The sequence below is a fragment of the Primulina tabacum genome, chromosome 9, assembly GCF_025594145.1.
Source record: "Primulina tabacum isolate GXHZ01 chromosome 9, ASM2559414v2, whole genome shotgun sequence".
Classification (NCBI taxonomy): Eukaryota; Viridiplantae; Streptophyta; class Magnoliopsida; order Lamiales; family Gesneriaceae; genus Primulina; species Primulina tabacum.
The window spans coordinates 32,837,251-32,857,918 of NC_134558.1; the positions used below are offsets into that span (position 1 = coordinate 32,837,251).

The 20,668-nt window shown below is 36.8% G+C and overlaps 3 protein-coding genes across 4 annotated transcripts; 1 reads left to right on the forward strand and 2 right to left on the reverse strand.

Annotated features, from left to right (window-relative positions):
- Positions 1-3,511: 3,511 nt before the first annotated feature.
- Positions 3,512-4,819, reverse strand: LOC142504417 (uncharacterized). Its single transcript, XM_075617289.1, has one exon. It carries the CDS (start codon positions 4,817-4,819, stop codon positions 3,512-3,514), a length of 1,308 nt encoding a protein of 435 aa, XP_075473404.1.
- Positions 4,820-8,796: 3,977 nt separating this feature from the next.
- LOC142556796 (uncharacterized) lies at positions 8,797-9,606 on the reverse strand. Its single transcript, XM_075668286.1, has one exon. It carries the CDS (start codon positions 9,394-9,396, stop codon positions 8,977-8,979), a length of 420 nt encoding a protein of 139 aa, XP_075524401.1. The 5' UTR covers positions 9,397-9,606; the 3' UTR covers positions 8,797-8,976.
- An 8,208-nt stretch (positions 9,607-17,814) lies between these two features.
- LOC142555301 (uncharacterized) lies at positions 17,815-20,327 on the forward strand. 2 transcript variants are annotated; one of them, XM_075666121.1, is made up of 2 exons: positions 17,815-17,988; positions 19,145-20,327. In XM_075666121.1, the coding sequence occupies exon 2, from the start codon at positions 19,237-19,239 to the stop codon at positions 20,071-20,073; it is 837 nt and encodes a 278-aa protein (XP_075522236.1). In that variant the 5' UTR covers positions 17,815-17,988; positions 19,145-19,236; the 3' UTR covers positions 20,074-20,327. The 2 variants fall into 2 exon arrangements, with proteins under 2 accessions (XP_075522236.1, XP_075522237.1); XM_075666122.1 differs by having other exon boundaries at positions 17,816-17,988; positions 19,256-20,327.
- Positions 20,328-20,668: the final 341 nt, after the last annotated feature.

Below are 20,668 nucleotides of genomic sequence, written 5' to 3' on the forward strand. Positions count from 1 at the left end.
TATGTCCCCCACCGCGTAAGGGTACGTCATAGTTGGGATTCCCACCCATATACGGTTGACTCCTCACAGTGCTAAAAACGTATGACAATGCAAGAACGGGGTATAAGAAAGATTGTACTCGATTCTCAAATTTTCTTTCAAAATTTCGAAAAAATCCCATATGCATAACCTAAATTTTAAACATTAAAAATAGCCCACTTACCTTAAACTTCTTGAAGAAAAACGTGAAAACCACGGTGGCTGGACTGCGGCAGCGCTTCGCTGTGCTCGAAAATTCCTAAGGAGACTAGGCACTATTTTCGAAATTTGAGTGTGTTGTGTGAGGTGTGATTTTCGAATACAGGGCCCTCCTATTTATAGGGGTTGGCTGCTATCGGGATCGAGTGGTATCGCGTTGAAATCTAACTTAAATCTTTTATCTCGAATCGTGATATATCTATCTGTCATTTGTTCGAAATTTAAATATTTTATCCCATGCAAATCTCGAAATCTGCATATATATACACTGATAAATTTCGAATTCTAGAGATTTTATTATCATTTGTGTGATTTATATCCCGGTATCTCCATATCAACTCAAATCTTAGACATTTATCTGCGAAATTTCAAATAATATACACGATATTATTATTATTCAATCTTGGTAAAATCTTACAAATCTCATATCCTCAAATGAGATAAATCCTGGTATACAAAATATAATATCGTTATAAAAACTTAAATGATAAAGCTTAAAATTCTTGGATTTTACATCCCTCCCTCCTTATGGGAAATTTCGTCCTCGAAACTTGGGTTGGCTTGGTCTCCGAAGAGGTACGGGTACTGGTTTCTCATCCTTTCTTCTAGCTCCCACGTAGCTTCTCTTTCGTTGTGGTTCGACCATTGTACCTTGACGAAGGGAATAATTCGTCGTCTTGGCACTTGGTCCTTGGTGTCCACAATTCTAATGGGAACTTCTTCGTACTTCAGCTCATCTCCCAAGTTACTTTCGATCATGAGCGACTCTGCTTCTAACACGTGGTTTGGGTCCGAGATGTATTTCCGTAGTTGGGACACGTGGAAAACGTTGTGAATTCTAGACATGCTTGGTGACATGGCCAATCTGTATGCTAGTGTGCCCACTTTTTCCAAAATCTCAAAGGGTCCTACGTAACGAGGGTTTAGCTTCCCAGCTTTACTGAATCGGACAACTCCTTTCATAGGCGATACTTTAACGTAGGCCTTCTCACCAACGTTGAACTCCACTGGCCTTCTTTTGAGATCTGCCCAACTCTTTTGTCGGTCTTGAGCTGCCTTGAGTTTTTCTCGAACAACTGTAACCTTGTCTACTGTTATATGTACGAGCTCGGGTCCTACTACTGCTTTTTCTCCCACTTCATCCCAATAAAGTGGTGATCGACATTTCCTTCCATAAAGAGCTTCGTATGGGGCCATTCCGATGCTGCTGTGATAGCTGTTGTTGTAAGCAAACTCAATTAAAGGTAGATGAGTGCTCCAATTGCTACTGAATTCAAGAGTGCATGCTCGCAGCATATCTTCCAAAGTTTGGATGGTTCTCTCCGTTTGTCCATCGGTTTGAGGATGATAGGCCGTACTTAGGGTTACTTTCGTTCTCATGGCCTCTTGAAAGCTCTTCCAAAAGCGCGAGACGAACCTTGGGTCTCTGTCAGACAGGATGCTCACTGGTACTCCATGAAGTCTTACAATATTGTCCATGTACAGTGTAGCTAATTTGCCCAGATTGTAGTTCATACTGACGGGTAGGAAGTGTGCAGATTTTGTAAGTCTATCTACAATTACCCATATTCCGTCTTGACCTTGCCTCGACTTTGGTAATCCTACCACAAAGTCCATGGAGATATGGTCCCACTTCCACTCAGGTATCTCCAACGGTTGCAATAATCCTCCGGGTCGCTGGTGCTCTGCTTTGACCTGTTGACAAACCTGACACTTAGAGACGAACACTGCCACATCTCTTTTCATTCCGTTCCACCAAAAATTCCTCTTAAGGTCTCTGTACATTTTCGTACTCCCTGGATGGACTGAAAACTTGGACTTGTGTGCTTCTGATAATATTTCTTGGCGGAGGTTATCGCTGTCTGGTACCCACAGTCGTCCTTTCATCCAAACGACTCCCTTGTCATCAATTTGTAGATCTTGAGACTTCCCATTTTCGACTTGTTCCTTAATTTTCTTTAGTTCAGGGTCTCGATCCTGGTTTATCTTGACGGTCTCTTGCAGACATGACCGAGCGGAGAGTGAAGCCAGAGTGATCTTGTTTCCACTTTTCCGACTCAGAGCATCGGCCACTTTGTTCGCTTTACCTGGGTGGTAACTTATAGTCAAGTCGTAATCTTTCAATAGTTCAATCCACCGTCTTTGCCTCATGTTCAGTTCTTTCTGGGTGAACATGTACTTGAGACTCTGGTGATCTGTGAAAATTTCGCACTTGGCACCATAGAGATAGTGCCTCCAAATTTTTAAGGCAAAGACAACTGCTGCTAGCTCCAGATCGTGCGTAGGATAATTCTGCTCGTGCGGTTTCAACTGCCTTGATGCGTAGGCGATCACTCTTCCCTCTTGCATGAGTACGCATCACAGACCTTCCTTAGAAGCGTCACTGTAGATGGTGAATTCCTTGTCTTCAGTGGGTAAGGCTAGTACTGGCGTGGATGCGAGCTTTTATTTTAATGTCTGAAAACTTTTCTCGCAACCTTCGTCCCTGACGAACTTGGAATTCTTCTGAGTGAGTTTAGTCAGTGGTATGGCGATTGAAGAGAACCCTTAAACGAACTTTCTGTAATAACCTGCTAGTCCAAGGAAGCTTCTGATGTCGGTGGCGTTCTTAGGTTTTGGCCACTCTGTAATTGCTTCCACTTTCTTGGGATCCACTAATACTCCTGCTTCAGAGATTATGTGTCCCAAAAAGGATACACTCTTAAGCCAGAACTCACATTTCTTAAACTTAGCATATAGCTCTTTCTCCCTCAGTGTCTGTAGTGCAAGGCGGAGGTACTCTTCATGTTCTTCGTCGTTGGGCGAATAAATGAGGATGTCATCAATAAATACCACTACGAACCGGTCCAGAAATGGTTTGAACACTCTGTTCATTAGGTCCATAAAGGCTGCAGGCGCATTGGTCAACCCAAAAGGCATCACTGTGAACTCATAATGCCCATATCTTGTCCGAAAAGCTGTTTTGGAGATATCTTCAGCCCTGACCTTCAGTTGGTGGTATCCAGTCCTCAGATCCAATTTAGAAAAGACTGCGGCTCCCTTGAGCTGGTCAAATAGATCGTCTATTCTCGGAAGAGGGTACTTGTTCTTGATAGTGATCTTGTTCAGTTCCCTATAGTCGATGCACAATCTCATACTCCCATCTTTCTTCTTCACAAAGAGTACTGGCGCTCCCCATGGGGACACACTAGGTCGAATTTTCTTTTTGTCCAGCAATTCTTGGAGTTGCTCTTTTAGCTCCTTGAGTTCAGCTGGCGCCATCCTGTAAGGTGCTTTAGAGATTGGTGCTGCATCCAGGAACCAGCTTAATTTCGAACTCAACTTCGCGGTCCGGAACTGTCCCTGGGAGTTCTTCTGGGAAAACATCCGGGAACTCACATACTATTGGGATGTCTTTTATCCTCATTTCGACTTCTCCTTGCACTTCGTTGACCATTGCTAGGTAGATATCGTCTCCGGATTTCATGGCCTTCCATGCCTGGGAAGCGGAAAGGAGTGATTTTCGTTCTTTGGATTTACCATGATACACGATCTCTGCCTGATTTGGGGTTCGGAGCTTAACTATTTTTCCTTTACAGTCCACTATGGCATTATTACTGGCTAACCAATCCATCCCTAGAATGATGTCGAAATCGACCATAACCAATTGTATTAAGTCGGCACTGAAAGTCTGATTAGCGATACCGATCTTACAATCCTTGTGAATTTCATGAGTTTCTATGGTCTTACTCGTAGGTGTGGCTATCCGAAAAGGTTCAGTTAGAGATTCGGGCTTAAGTCCTACTTTCTTAGCAAACCTCTTAGACACAAAAGAGTGCGTAGCACCACAGTCAAACAATGCATAGGCAGGTACTTTTTGAAGTAAGATGGTACCTGATACGACTTCATTGGCGTCGTCCGCCTCTTCTTGATTCATAGCAAATACCCTGGCATTAGGCTTATTCTCATTTGGTTTGTTGGGGTTAGCTCCCACCTTCGACCCAGTTCCTTTGTTGGGCCCGGCTGCTTGATTGGCGGCAGTAGGACATTCTGCGATTCGGTGCCCTGATTTCCCACATCCGAAGCACACACCACTAGCTCTTCGGCACTCCCCTGTGTGTCTGAAATTCCATGTTGGGCACGGCTTGAGTCCTTGGTGGTTTGCCGTGGAGGGTTGCCCTGGAGAAGGTCCGCCTGATTGACTGGGCTTCCTGAACTTTTGTCCACCCTGTGAAGACTGACCAGTAAGAGGGCGCTTGTTCTTATATTCCCCCTCTCTTCGGCGAATGTCGGTTTCAGCTCGAATAGCTGCGCCCATAAGATCTGCAAAATTGGCGGGCTGATAAACTGCTAAGGCTGACTGGATTCGACTGTTCAATCCTCTCTTAAACCGGTGCAGCTTCAAAACTTCGTCCGCCATGATTGCCGGAGCATACGATCCAAGGGCATTAAACTGAGATGTGTATTCCACTACGGACATATCTGGAGCTTGAGTGAGATTTTCAAATTCACTCAACTTCTGCAATCTGACTTCCGCTGGGTAGTACTGTTTCAGAAATGTCTCTCGGAAGTTCTGCCATGTGACTGGCCCAGTAGCGATCATGGCTGGTGAGACTGCTTCCCACCACTTAGCTGCTCTGTCCTCTAAAAAAGGCACAACCACATCTACTTTGAGTGCCTCGGGGACTTCCAATAGAGTCGCAGTTGAGTCTCGACGCTCTTTAGCCAACTCTGGCCAATTTCAGGATCGGCATCCCCTCTGAAAGTCGGACACCTAGTTCTTACGAAGGGATTCATAATGGAATTTTATTCCATTCGGTGGTGGTGGTGGAGGTGATTGATTGGCGTTCGGATTTCCCAATCCTTGCAGTGTTGTCGCCACTATGGTGGATATGGCCATAAGATCGGCTCGGCTTAGATTGATGGCAGGCGGGGGTCCATTCTCCTGTCGATCCTCCTTCCTAGTTTTCCTGTCTATTTTCTTGCCTGTTTTCGCGATCGGTATTAGCGTAACGCGGGTTGCGGTTCTGTCTTGGGGGTCTGCCGGCCATTTCCTACAATCACAAGATCTAAGAATTTGTACTGGTAGGATTCATGCAATAAATTGCATAGAAGTAAATTGAAATCAATGGAACAAATAAAATATTTTATTGATTTCTCAAACAGGAAAAATAAGTGAACATGACCAATCTAGATAAAATAAAAATGTACTGAACAAAAGAAAATGTAGCAACAACGGAAAGAAACTACTAAAAAAAAATGGTCCACTAAACGTTCTAATCTGCTATCTCGCCATTTCCCATTGCCACATCAGGTGGGGCTTCTTCCTCCTCGGGGTCATCAGGCATCTCTGGGCCTAAGAAATCTGCCAGCTGCATCTGAAGACTATGATTTTCCGATTCCAACTCAGCAATCTGTTCCCTGTGGGTCAGAATCTTTCCTATCGCGTCATTCAATTCATTTCTTGCATGTATACCATTTGCCTTATTTTTCTCGAGGAGCTCTTTTTTCTTCATTTTACCTTTGTCCAGTTCCTTGGATAGCCTTTGATTACTCTCAGACAACTTCATCATCATGCCCCATGACTCTTCAATCCTCTTCTTGTCCTTTAGTCGTGCTTCAGTTAACTCCACGGTGCGCCTATCCATTTCTTCCCTAGCCCGCTTGGCTTGACCCATTGCTATGGTTAACGAGTCTCAAAGCTCGGAATTTTGCTCCTTAGTGAGCTCGAACATTTGGAAGACTTCGTCAATCCTTTTCTCGGCTGCCTCTAGTTTGGTAGTCAGATTTTCCACTTGCTGCCTCCTCTCGAGATTACTAGCTCTCAGCCTCTTGATAGTCGCATCCTGGTTCATGAGGGCCAATTCTTTTAAACGTATAGCAGCCTGAGCGCGCGTGCGAGGTCGGTGATTATCCAGCTGGGTCGTCTCCCTAAGAGTAATCGGGTCACTTTCTTACGAGCGGTGACACGGAATCGAGCCATTTCCTGAAACAATAAAGAAAGGAAATGCTCAGAATATCAAAAATAGGATAAAATAAATATCAGGAACTAATAGAGCAGGGTATCGAAATATATATGCATTTTTCGAAAAATTTCCGAAAATAGGAGGTTAAAGCTGGCGGGTTGACTCGATGATTCGGCCGAGTTGATTCGCCGGGTTGACTCGCCGGAGTACGGTCGGAGCAGAGGCGTATGTCGGCGACGGGGTAAGGGTTACGGAACCGGTGACGGCATGGCCAGAATCGGTCGGAAAACTGCCTAATTTGGCCGGAACTCGCTCAAAATCGGTCAACTCCCTTGAAATTGGGCGTTTTTTATTTCTTGATCCGATCCCAAAATTTATTGTTGGGAAAAGTTACCCATGGATCGTAGGTTGTTTGGGTAAAATTAATTGAAAATCGGAGTAAGATTTATAGGGTAATTGGACAAAATAATTTTCGGGTTAGGGTTCATACGCCAAATTCGTAGATCTGAAATTTCCGTTTCATCCGAACGCGAAATATGAAATTGTTTGAGGGCTTTTGTTCGTCTCATCGAGACGGTTCTAGATCCGGTCTCCGATCAAAGAAACACTATCGGACGCGGCCGGAATCGGCGAAAAACGCGGCGGCGCGCGTAGGGGCTGTTTGGCCGAATTTTTTTATTTTTTATTTTTCGAAATTTGATATATATTTTTTTTTTGAAACTCGATTTTTTCCAATCGGATTATGAACCTGGCGGCTCTGATACCACTAAAATGTCCCAGATTCGACGACTGTCCTCACTGTATCAAGACGAGTCTTTCCAGCGTGCTTATATCCTCACTCACACGCACCTGGGAAACTTCCCAGGAGGTCACTCATCCCAAAATTGCCTTAAGTCAAGCACGCTTAACTTTGGAGTTCTTATGTGATGAGCTACCGAAAAGAAGATGCACCTTCGTGATATGAGTAGTACCAATCAAATCTTTTAAGCTCTCTTCAACTGTACAGTCCATTACATTGAACAGTCTCGGAATCCCTCTCATTCCGGTGCGGGATTGGTTCATTCATGTTCCCTCCACCTAGAAGCCTGCCAGGAGCCGCTCATTGTCCGTGCAATCTCATGGCATCGACGATCACCCCCCGCCCTCTTCGGCCCCGGGCCTCACATGCCCACCAGCTTCCGCTTGGTTCGTCCCCGAACCACACCGTACTAAGAGTGGTCGGCTCTGATACCACTAAAATGTCACGCCCCGAGACCGGGTTTGGTCGACACCGGCGTTGTTCATCAATCACACAATCGAAAAACAACCAGCCTCGTAGCACAGTATAAACCGAAACCAGTTTATTTCATAAATTCGCACTTTGTTGCTTATGTTGAAGCATACAGGAGTTAAGATGGCCAGCTCATTTGGGGAAGGGGTTAAAGGGATCACTTTGTTGCTTAAGACTCTTTGTTTAGCCCATTAATCCATTGATAGTCATAATGTTAAGCCAAGTCCTCTGTCGTGAGTGAAACTAAATTCATCTCTCTACAGGAGTCTTTATCTGAAGACATTGTCGTCTATCAGCATAAGTTTTATTACGACCCCCACTGTCTATGATTTCTTGAACCATGAATATGGGTATTTTCGAATATTTGAACTTGGATAGTTTAGCATTTCTCTTTCTGTGTTTATGTATTAATGTATGTGTATATGTTGTGATGCATGTCTTCATCCATCCGTATGTTTTCTTTTGGGTTGTTGTGGAAACAGTCTACCTCATTCCTGGAATAAATATGAATATTCAAATTAATGTGTCAGGCAGGGCATAATCCTTACTTTTGAGCCCAAACTTTAGTGGAATTTTTGGGCAATTTCTCCACTCAAGGGTTGGGGTTGGTTTTTGTTTGATCCAACCAAATCGGTTTGTCTTTGCCTTCATCCCTAACTTCTTGTAGCAATCCACGTTTTTCTAATTTCTATTCCTGGTTTTCAGAAAGAACTAGTTTTCTAGCTAAGGTTAGTTTCTTTATTAATCCGGAAGGAAATTTTGTGTTGATCTTTATTTCTTCTAATTTCATTTAACACATGCGACCAGAAGGCAAGTCTACATTTGGAGTTAAAATATGGGTACTGTAGTGAAATATCTTCACAATGGTATGTTTCATTGTTGCCTTTTTTGGTCATCGTTGTCGTATGGTATAAGAAACCATAACGTCATTTTCACCAAACTACGAATCCCACTAATTCAGATTCATTATGTCCCCACAGGAACTTGTGTATCCATTTTATATCTATTAAGGCAGCATGTTGTTGGTTTATTGTTACAAATTGCGTCGAACACAAAGGCCTGGAGCATAAAGAAATGGATACAGAGGTTGCTCCACTGTAGTTGCTCAATTTCACTGTACTGATGAGTGATGAATAGTATGCATTTAAGCATAGTAAACAAGGAAGGACATTGTATAAATTCCAAGTTACCAATTTTGTCAACGAATATATGTTTTTGTTTACTATCTGCTCCTCTTGTTAATTGTGTTTAAAAAAGAAAGTATATGCTAAATCTATTAATCAGATATGCGTGAGCATGACAGACAACTAACCTGAATGTGTAAAAATTGGATACATTCAGCATAGTGCCGCAAAAGTGAGTTTTTTGCATCTTTACAAGTGAAGATTTTACAGAACTCAAAAGCCACAGTTAGCACAAGCTGTTTTGATACTTGATATATTTCACAAAACAGGGAATCGAAAACTACAAAGTGGATGCATATACCAGCTTGTGCATATTCCTCGCTGAGGAAAAAAAAGGATGCTACTTGTTCTTTGATTTTGCAGCACTTCTTTTCTTGCTTCCATCCTTGTCTTTTGCTTCCTTTTTCTGCTCAACCTGTTTCTTCCTCTCCTGCTGTTGATGCTTCTTGTCAACTTGTTTGTTTCCTCTTTTGCTCCCTGCATGGCCGGAACCGTGAATTCTGTCGACATTTTCGCATAAATGGCCTTGATAACTTGGGCCAGAGGATGCATCAGAAGCCATCGAGTCATCGCTATCGACATCCTCATGGGCGTCTTTTTTGGGATCTTTTGTGTATGTTTGTCCACCGTTGCTATACTCCTCTTCATCTCCATAATCATCGTAATCGAGTTCTCGGTCTGGTGATGCGATATACATCGTCCACCCCGATTCATTGCTGCTACATTCTTCAGTTTCTTCATGGATTTTTGAAGAATCCATTGTTGAAAGTGGTACAAAAATAGCAATTTACAACTCTTTTATCCAAGAAAGGCTGAACCCTTTTGCAGGGTACCGATTTAATTTGTTATTGGGCAATCTGCAATCTTCTTGAATAGATGCAAGCAAATGCACTATACCTACTTGGCTCTAATTACATGCATAGAAGTCTTCACAGAAAGTACTGCTTAGCTGTCTTTGCCCAATAACTTCTCTGGCCTTTATTACAGAAGGCACTGCACTTTATAGGGGAACTAAAACTCGCTTGTAATCAGATTTTTTTGAGCCCTTTAAAGTTGAAGATACTTTAGTCGCCTAGCACATGAAAATCTCCTTATTCTTTATGTTATTTTTTTTTGCTTTGATCGATCGTTGGATCGTTCGAAAGACTAAATGGGACCTACGGGAGGCCAACATGATTCGAAGATAATTAAAGTTCAGAAAAAACCCATTCTTTACTTACTCTCCTGTCTTCTTCATAAATATAAAGCTGCTTCTCTAATGGGGATACAGATAAGGCCCACTCTACAAATGGTTAAGAATGTATAAGACCAATGATTTCAAATAGCTTGAAATGACTCTCTCCAGTACACTCTTAATATGAAGAACTTTAATTCTCTGTCTTGTCATCAGCCGAGGGCAGCCTTTCATGTGAATTTTGCAGTGAATCCAACTGTGTTTTTGGCTTCTTGCATGTGGTTAAATTGAATGATCTAGGTGAGTAAGTTACATATATGACCATTATTGTAACAAAATACCTTATGTGCAATCTTCTCTATGTGTCTCATGTCACTGCCCTCGTAAAGACAGGATTTATCCTTTTAATGGGATGTAAAATCTTGAAGAAATTTGGTCACTACGTGGACCATTTACATTGATTGATATAATGCAACTCACCAAGTTCTCTGTTTAAGCATAAACAAAATCTCCAAATTTGACTAACAGTTGATCGAACACGATACGAAGACGACGAAACGAAACTGTTACTATTTTTTTTACACAATTGTGTTGTCGATGTCGTTTTGCCCCTTTTGCATCTATTATCACATTCTTGGATGGTAGTCTTTTTGCCAAATGGATTCTTTTTTTTGTTGACAGAAAATGTTGCCTCCAAAAGGGATAGCTGTTGGTTTGATTGCAAATTTGCCTTGTTTGTATTTTGCCATAGTTCCCCACTAAATTTCCATCTATTGTCTTTTTATGTGTTTGGAATTAGACACGAGAGGCCCCTTTAAATTTTCCTTGTCTGATGATTTGTCTTTCCTCTTTTCAAGTTTAGATATCGACTTTAACTTTGAGTTAGGCTCCACTTTGAGACAATTTTTGGAACTTCTTTCACACCATGGGGACAACATTCCTCTAGATAGAGATTTTATTTTACAGCTTCTTGGTTTGCAGTTAGGAGTAAACTAACACCTAAATCAAAATCATTAGGACATACCTCAAAATAGTGTAGCCTCTTCAATATGTATCTGCCCAAAATCACTCATGACACCGATACGCAATTATGATATGATTAACAATTGATTTCAAAAGCTAAAATAGCATGCATCTTAATCTAATTTATAACGAGCGAGCGGACGTCTCTTTCTTCGCCCATACCTTACACGACCTATTAGATGGAATGCTTACATGTAGACCACAACTAGTTATGAAGTCTACCTGGGATTGTTCCGAAAATTCAAATTTCATATCAAAATTTTTCTAGAAATATAGAATAATGGTCAGCTAACTAAATTTCTTGGATTAGCTCGGAGTCGGATCTTTGTTTTATGGCCGATATTGATTATGGCAGCTAGGCCTTGCTTGGAGGATGTTGACACTTAAATGCTTTGCTGACTCTTATTTTATATATAAAAACAGCTTCACGTGCAACTGTACAAGATTTCTGACACATCGGCCAAAAAACCCAAAGGCTTCTGAATTAAATGTGCGAGTTTTTTGGTTCAAAAACTTGAAGACAATAAAGTCCCTTTCTTACTTATTACAGTTAATTAAATACATTGTGTGTGCACGTATGCCATGGTCCTTAACTTGTTGGGATTAAATTGATAAGTATGAGCTCATGTGGTGCTTTTCTTCGTCAAAAAGAATGTTTCAAGCTTTTGTATATTGAAAATAAAACATCTCTTACAAAGAATTCGAAATCCATCGTTTCTTTAATCGGAGGTTAAGCTCCTTATCATGAGCTCTAGGCGAGTTCTGCGAACGTTCCGCGAATGATTGGAACAAGCATGATAAAGAATTCGAAATCCATTAATGATTCTTTCATCGAGAAGAGTTCTTTGAATGTTCCGCTTGTTGGGAAATTACACCGAAACGATCGTAATTGTGATGATAAAAAATACGCGGAATAAAATAATAACAAAAAGATTTACGTGGTTCACCCAAGATATGCTACGTCCACGGAGCTGCAAATCTTTATTATAAAGAGAAAATATTGCAAGTGTATACAATACTCAATCTCACAATTTCAACTCCGAGTATAATCGGGAAAATATGTTCTTTAACACACATAAGAATAACACTCAAATGTTTTCTTCTCACTTGAGTTGCTGTCTTGAACTTGAGATGCTTAGAAAGTTAGGATTGAATGATTAGAAAATGAGCAAATGAGCTCTATATATAGCAAACTCTTAAATGTGAAAGTCAAATGTAGATTCAAACTTCGGTAGCCATCAATCGGACGGTAGTGCGGACGTTTGTATTGGACAATGTGAACATAGGCACAATTTTTTTGCCTACAATTTTTGTCAAAAAACACATGTCCAAATCTTAACACCGCGAATGCTGGGAAAGAATATAGCTAGCTAGTAGATGTCAAATTTTGAATTGTTCTGAAAACAACTTTGGATCGAGAGTATGTATGTAGATTTTATAACAATAAATATTTATCACCAATAAAAAAGTACAAATATAATTTGATTAAATTGAATTAGTCTTTTATGTATTTACATTTTACACTGACCCAAACTAGGTATAATGATAAAAGGATGGAAATGGGTAGCTGTCTGGTTTTTATGGCAAACTGCGAGTTTCAAGATCAGTGTCATTAGTCATTACTGTGCAATGTGAAAGTCTACTCCCAATGCCTACGTATTAATTAATTATATTAATTAATATCCCCTCTGAGTTGGCCAACAATTATACTTTACTAAAACTGGCGAGTGACAAGGGCTCGTTTGGATAATTATTTTAAAAACATTTTCATAAAAGTGTTATTATAAAAAACCTAATAATTTTTTTAAAAGATGTTTTTATATAAATTTGAGTCCAGATAACTATTTTATTCTCATTTATTGCATAATTAAATGAATAAAAATTTAAAACATACAAATTATCATTTAAAATGTTGAAAGCAAAAAAAATAAAATAAAATTTACAAGTGCTTTAAAATGTACAAAATTTAAAGCATACAAATCTCATTAACAATGTTGAAAGCAAAAAAAGACATGATTTTTATATCAATAAACTTTTAACAATTTGATGTCAAGGCATTCCACATTTGAGTTGATAATACTCTGATATATAATGTCTTTGTCTAAGTATGTTACAAAGTACTCTAAAAGCATTCATTGTGATCCGACAGTTTTCCGAAATTCGAGCACAATGTTTAGTCACTATTTTTGTAAAAGCTTATATGTTACATGGTGTTCTATCTAAGCCAGGTTCTATACGATATACCCATTTTTTTTTTTAATAATACCGTATATCATATCGAAATTTTTCGGTATCGATACGGAAAAATGAATACCGATACCGTACCGAAATTTCAGTATGACATAAATTACATGCCGTTCTTAACAAAAAAAATTCAATATACCGCAATTTCGGTACGGTATCGATATAATACCGTCAATACCGAAATTTTTTTTAAAAAAATTGTTAATCTCTTCACAATCACAACAAAATAATTTTATTATAATAAATTTTCGGTATTTCGGTACCGAAATTTTTTGTATCCCGTTAATATCGGTATATTTCGATATGGTATGCATGGTATACCGAAATTTCGATATTTTTTTACAGCCCTAGTTCTATCAATGCTAAATATTTTTCTTTTACGAGCTTGCTGATATAGCCTCCATTCCTCAATCTCATCATCAGACTAGGAAGAATAACCTAAGTGTGAACAATCCACAATATATTTTACCTACAAATTTAGTTCAAAATAATTAACATTGACAAACATGAAATTCATATAACCACGTATCAGTAGGGATGTAATCGAGTCGAGTCGAGTCGAGCCGAGCCAAACTCTTGAATGTTTGAAATTGGTTTGTTTATAATCGAGTCGAGCTCGAGCTTTATTTAACGAATATATGCATGGCTCACGAGTTTATTCAAGCTTTTATCGAACCTAAACAAGCTTAATAAATATGAATTATACATTAAATTTTCATTAAATTAATTAAAAAATAAATTATATATTTAAAAAATATATATTATTCTTATTAAAATTTGTAAATTTATTATAATAAATAAATTTAATAGATTTTTCTATATATTTCATAAATAATATGCAACATCAATAAATCAAATATCAAAACTATTATTTTTCATCTAAAAGATTACTCATGAGCTTACCAACGAACATGTTCACGAGCTAACGAGCCGAATACTGTAAAGTTTGAGTTTGGTTTGTTTATCTTAACGAGCCTCATTAAACGAGCTTTTATCAAATCGAGCTTCGAATAGCTCACGAACGGTTTAGTTCGTTTACATTCCTACGTATCAGCACTAATATCCAGATATAAATTAAAATTCAACAAATCAGAAGCAATATATTATATATGTCCAAATTTTAATTAAAAAACCAACAAAGAACATCATCATAAGTCTACAAATCTGACAGCACAAACAAGATTGTACTTAATAAGCTACAATAAAATCGAAAAACTCCTAATCCAAGCTAATTTATGTCTTCGAGCCATCTTCGTAAAAGGGATTGCCATGTCGATAGGGATGTAATCGAGTCGAGCCGAGCCGAACTCTTGAATGTTTGAACTTGGTTCGTTTATAATCGAGCCGAGCTCAAGTTTTATTTAACGAATATATGCATGACTCACGAGCTTATTCAAACATTTATCGAGCCTAAACAAGCTTAATAAATATGAATTATATATTTAAATTTTCATTAAATTAATTAAAAATTAAATTATATATATAAGAAAAATATATTATTCTTATTAAAATTTGTAAATTTATTATAATAAATAAATTTAATAGATTTTTCTATATATTTCATAAATAATATGTAAAATCAATAAATTAAATATCAAAACTATTTTTTTCATCTAAAGATTACTCATGAACTTACCAACGAACATGTTCCCTAGCTAACGAGCCGAATACTGTAAAGCTTGAGTTTGGTTTGTTTATCTTAACGAGCCTCATTAAACGAGCTCAAACGAGTTTTTATCGAATCAAGCTTCGAATAACTCACAAACGGTTTAGTTCGTTTACATCCCTACATGTCGGGTCAAGAATGACTTAATTGCCTTTACAAATAAGTTTTCATCATCAATATCATCTTCCAACTCGTATAGTGCATCCATGCATTTTTCATAGATTAACCATGATATAAATCGGTTGTGCAGGCGCTTGCTGCCAGTCTTCTTCAATTTCATCAAATCCAGGATGATGCTATGGATAATTGCTATTTGCTTCAAAATAAATCGATTTACTCTATTTTTTTTCTTTCAAAAAGTAGTTGAATTATCAATCAAGCCAACGACGGAATGATTGTAGGATCGAGTGATTGTCCTTTACCAAAAACTATAACTGATGATAACGGTATAAATCAAAATTTTTATACAATACATCAACACAAATATCACGTTTCGATTACTTTCTTTATCATACTAATTATTATAGAAACATCTGATGATATGAAAACATTTTAAAAAATAAGTAAGTGGTGTACAATTTGTTGTCAAGAAGTTGATGGTGTGTTAAATGTGTTAATTGGAACTGCCTTCTCGGGCTGGCCGACATCCAGAATGTTCAGTTTCGTAATCATATTTAATATATGTTTTACATATATATATATATATATATATATATATATATATAATTTTATTAAAACATGGATAATGATAAAAAAGACTGTACACATGTAATGCCCGAGATTTTGATTCTGTTAAGCTGAGATTATTGATTATGAACTGATGTAGTTATAGCCGGGTCCCCACAACACACACGCATCGGCATCGCGTGTGCAGATTAACTAGTATATATTAAATTATCTCTCACATTCCTACTTCCCCAATTATAAGAAGATCCAGAATATTTCTCTATTCTTAATCTATATTTTGAATATATGAAATATAAATTAAAATTTTTTATTTTGTCCTAGTAATTACTTAGAAAAAATATATAAATCAAACTGAGATATCTCTTAGATAATAATAAAAAATGTATTCTGACTTAGTATTTTATTTTTTATAATTATTTCTTACTATTTTTATTTTAGGAAAAAGGGAAAAAAGAAAAAGAAAAGAGAAAGAATGTTCACAGTAGTATGTTTAACTCACATTGAGGAACTAGTAATGTTACACCTAACTCTGTGAGAATTGATTTCCAATAAATGCACCTCCCTAGAGGCACTTTTCAATTCTTTGGGTGGCATGGCTCATATCAGATTTCCTGTGGCAAAAATGATACTCCAGCCTCCACTATTTTTTCTTGAAAAAAATAGCAAAAAATATAGTATGTAGTAACGATATAAATCAAATTTTTAAAACTACACAACAGTATAGACGTTACGTTTCGATTACTTTACTCATCAAGCACAATTATTGTACCCAATATTTTTTCTCTTAATAATTGCACTTCTTGCAATCAATGAGAATCGAACCCGTGACATTTTCTTTGGTATCAATTGCAGGGTTGAGCGTTTGCCGCTTTACTAAAATTTATATCTGCTAATAATGGTACAACTCAAATCTTTTAAACTACACAACAGCACAAACAACACTTTTCGATTGTTCTACTCAGTATGGACGATTATTGCATCCAACAACTTAATATAATTTTAAATTTTAAAAATATGTTTATTATAAATAAAAGACTAAAATAATATTTCCAGATATAAATAGAACAAAATATTATGTGTCATTTATCCACAAAATATGAATCTTATCATCAAGAAAAATATTAAATAACTTTAGTTTCATCAAAATGCTTTAATCCTTAATCCTCCGTAAGGTTCTTCCATATTGGTGGTAGGATGTTTTTTCTAGTTTGGGCCAACATATTATTATAGTATGGGCCTTGACATTGACCTTTTGAATTTAAAAAAAAATGGATGAGTAAATTATAAATTTAATAAATTATTATTTTTATTATATTTACTGATTATGTTTTATTGTTTTTTTTTTTTTACAGGAGAAATTCTGAAGTTTTAATTGAGAACAAGTTTCCAACCGAATTTATTTTACACAATATTTGGAATGATATGAAATTTTCGCCTTTTCGCCATGAAAATTTTAAAAATTAATTTTTTTTAAAAAATAAAATTTGTTATTTGATTTTAAAAGTTGTATATATTAATTTTTAAAATAATTTGTCTATATGTGGGTGTATATATACATAATTTTCATGTGCGATCGTTCGATTGAACAATCATACTGATTTAACAGTTTTTAAAAGACAAACCGGTTCGATTATAAAAACATTGTTACACAATGATATATATTACATTTTAAAATTGAATTTGATTTCAACTTTAAAAAGTCACTATTATTTATTCTTAAAAAGTATAATTGAATGTTCAATTTGTTTTCAAATTGAAATATTTTACTTTATTTGATTGTTATATAAAAATTTGTTTGGTTAGCAATATTTATCGTATGAGTAAGTTTTACGGATTTATGTCTGTAATATAGGTCAATCCGATCTATATTTGTAATGAAAAGTAACAATTTCAACCAAAGAATTAATACTTTTTATGCATCGAATCAAATCGGAGACTCATATCACAAAATTGAACCGTGAGACGGCTTCATATGAGTTTATGTATTTTTTATACTATAATAATTAACTTTCGAATAAAACAATAAGAATATAATATGAGTATGTCTCTCGTAAGATGATTTCACGGATATTTATTTGTGAGATATGTTAGCTATGCTCATATTTACAATAAAAAGTAATATTTTTGACATTAAAAGTAATAATTTTCTACAAATGACCTAAATAGAAGATCCGTCGAACAAGAGTTTTGTGATATAATATATGGATAATGTTTGGAGTGAATAAAAAAAAAAATTTATAGTTTTTTGAAAAATTGTAGTTAAGAATGTTATAAAATATTTTGTTCACTAGGACTGTATCGAAAGAAAACGATTATTAAAAAAAATAAAATTAAAATTAAAATGTTCAAGTGGTTTTTTTTTAGCATAAATGTTCGAGTAACGTGCCACAAAAGCTTTTGTAGCAAAGACACGTGATTTTTGTTTCACATTGGGGATTCTGTTTCTCTCCTCGGCGCCGCTACCCCTCTCCGCCGTAGATCCGACCGCTCAACCAGACAGAACCGCAGCTGGGCCGCCAGTTAATTAACATTCGGATAACTTCTTCGCTCTTTCTTTGGTAGCTAGTCGCGCTCTTTTTCCTTTTCTTTTGATCTCTATTTAACTCTACATATTTTTTGTTGTCTAAGAGATGCAGTCTCAGCTCTTTTATTCTTGTTTTCTTCTAATTCTTCCTCTCAGTAGTGTTGACAGTTAGTTGCATGCTTTGAAATTATTGGAACGTTGCATATGTTTACCTGTTTCAGTATATGAAGCCAGATTGTTTTATTTAGAACAATTTTTGAGTAATTTATGATGTCTCAGCTCAAAAACGTGATTTTGCATTAAGGAGAACTAATATGCTTTTGTTTGGGGTTTCTTGTTTGCGAATACCAATTGTAGGTGTATTGGTATTTTGCTATTTTGCTGACCAAATTCTAAACCTTACTTTGTTTGAGGCTGTGATAATTAGCTTCAGCTTTTTACTAATTCCATCAACATGTTCTGACTTTTTCTCAAGTGTAAAATTATGGAGAGATGTTGGTTATTTTGTTTGATTATGCTAAATTTGATTGTTTTCTTTCTTATTTGTTTTCCATGTGTTTGTTTTCCTCCGAATGTTCCATAAACTCTTAGTTATTACCTACTGATGCAATTTTGCCAATACTACAATCTTGAGAAACCTTTCCTGTAAACATATCTATTTTATATTCCATTTCTCATGTAAATACAATGTTACAAAAAGTAGTTGCTCCTTTAGGCAGCATTGTTTTACATAATTAAGGAAAAATTTTATCCGAGTCGAAGTTTGTATTGAAGATGTTTGGCTATAATAACTTAAGTTTTCAGCATCTAATAGTTATATAAAAAACAGATGCTGAGTGGAATCGTAGACTTACACAATTTTTGTATCAGTTAACATTTACTTTATGAATTTGGCATATGTCAAATATTATGCAAACTGTATTCACGGATTTGAATATTCCAGAATTTCGAACTGCTTGAAAAATGTTTTTGTTATGTTACTCCATAATACTGTACTTTTGGTAATGTTACACCTTTAGCGGCCAATAAGATGATTTTGCTTGGATTATTTTAGGTTTTTCATGAATATTTTGATTGAAAACTAGATTACGTAGGTAAAGCACTTCAATTTACTAGTGCTACAACTTATTATTCTCTTATTTTTAGTTGTACCTTGAATGATTTGATTTTGTACTGCGGCTCTGATTCAGAAAACTTGACGGTTCCTTTGCACCTGAGCTAATTTTGGCATATGACTGTTTCTCAAATGCTCACACCATAAAACTTGCTTATGTCAAACTAAATGATATCTTGGTTGCAAGATTCGATAGAAGAGATGGATGATGTGATAACAGACATCCCACCACCATCGAGATTTTTGTTGGAAGATCTCAACAACTTCACACCACCGCCACCTCCATTGCCATCTCCGTTTCTGGTGTTCTCATCTGCCGATTCCAAGAGTAGCTATTCTCCTTCACTCCTAATAATCGCCAAATCTTCCCCATCCATTCACTTTTTACACCACTTGTCCTCCAAAACTCTTATTGGGACACTTGTTCTCCCTGAGATCCCTTGCGCTGGAAACTCTCTTGAACCCTCACTTAAAGACAAATCATGCAACATATATGCCTTCAATGATGATGATAATTTGATTATGATCGTCTTGGTTCAGTTTGCTGTTTCTTCAGAGAGATCTCACACAGTAGCAAAGTTGATCATCGGTGAAAAGATCATACCTCAGAGAGTTTTGATTTTAGATTCTATTAAAAGCCCTAACTTCCGAGGTAAGCTTTCATTCGATGAGGCATGTGCCTTCAAGTTGGAAACATCATTGGAAAGGAAAAATTCTGAGGCGGGAGATTCATCTCTTATAAAAGGTTTAGATTACTACCCATCAGGAAGTGTGGTGGATGGCTTGGCTGCTGCTCTGTTGGGTCGATGTCAGTTGAAGAAGATCCCAGGGACTTTGTGTGTTTCATGGCCTGATTTAGGCATTCAGGTGATGTCATTGGTGAAATCTATACTAGTTAAGAATGCTTTAACTGGCATAACTTGCAGTAGTAGCAAGGATTATGAGGATGAATATGTAAGGTTGAGCCGTCGGAAGGATGTTCTCGATTCCGAGTTATATACATGATCAACTTGTTCTAGATGCCATCTCCGCAGGTCACACAAGTAACACAATTCCACATTTGCTCCCTTTTCTTTCTCTGTCTCTCATTCTGCCCTTTTTCTTTGGGCTTTATCTTTTGCAATTCTACTGTTGCTCATCCATCCACCATAATTACCAATTTCTTCAATTTCGGACCGTAAAATTAATTTTAAGAGATGAAACTTTTATTTTCTAGACTAAAAAAGTTGTATTGAAATTTGAATGTGTGGTTTTTTTCATTTGCGCTTCCATTACTCGTGAATGTATTCATTTTAAAATGCGATTAATTGAAACACGTTATTTGATATATGCATGGTTAAAATGCTCGGCGTGTGCAACCTTAAAATTATGGTTAAAAATTAGTAGAGATCGTATAGATATGTACAGTATACTTAAAATTCAGGATCAATTCCAAAAAATTTCGAGAAAAATATTAGCTTACTGTTTATCATGTATAAGTATAATTTCAAAAACCCACTTGACTTGTCGGATGAAACGATGGATTATGAGACAACAATTGAAATATAAAGAATCGAGTTTTTTTTATACCATTTATGCACTCGAACATAAGAAATCATGA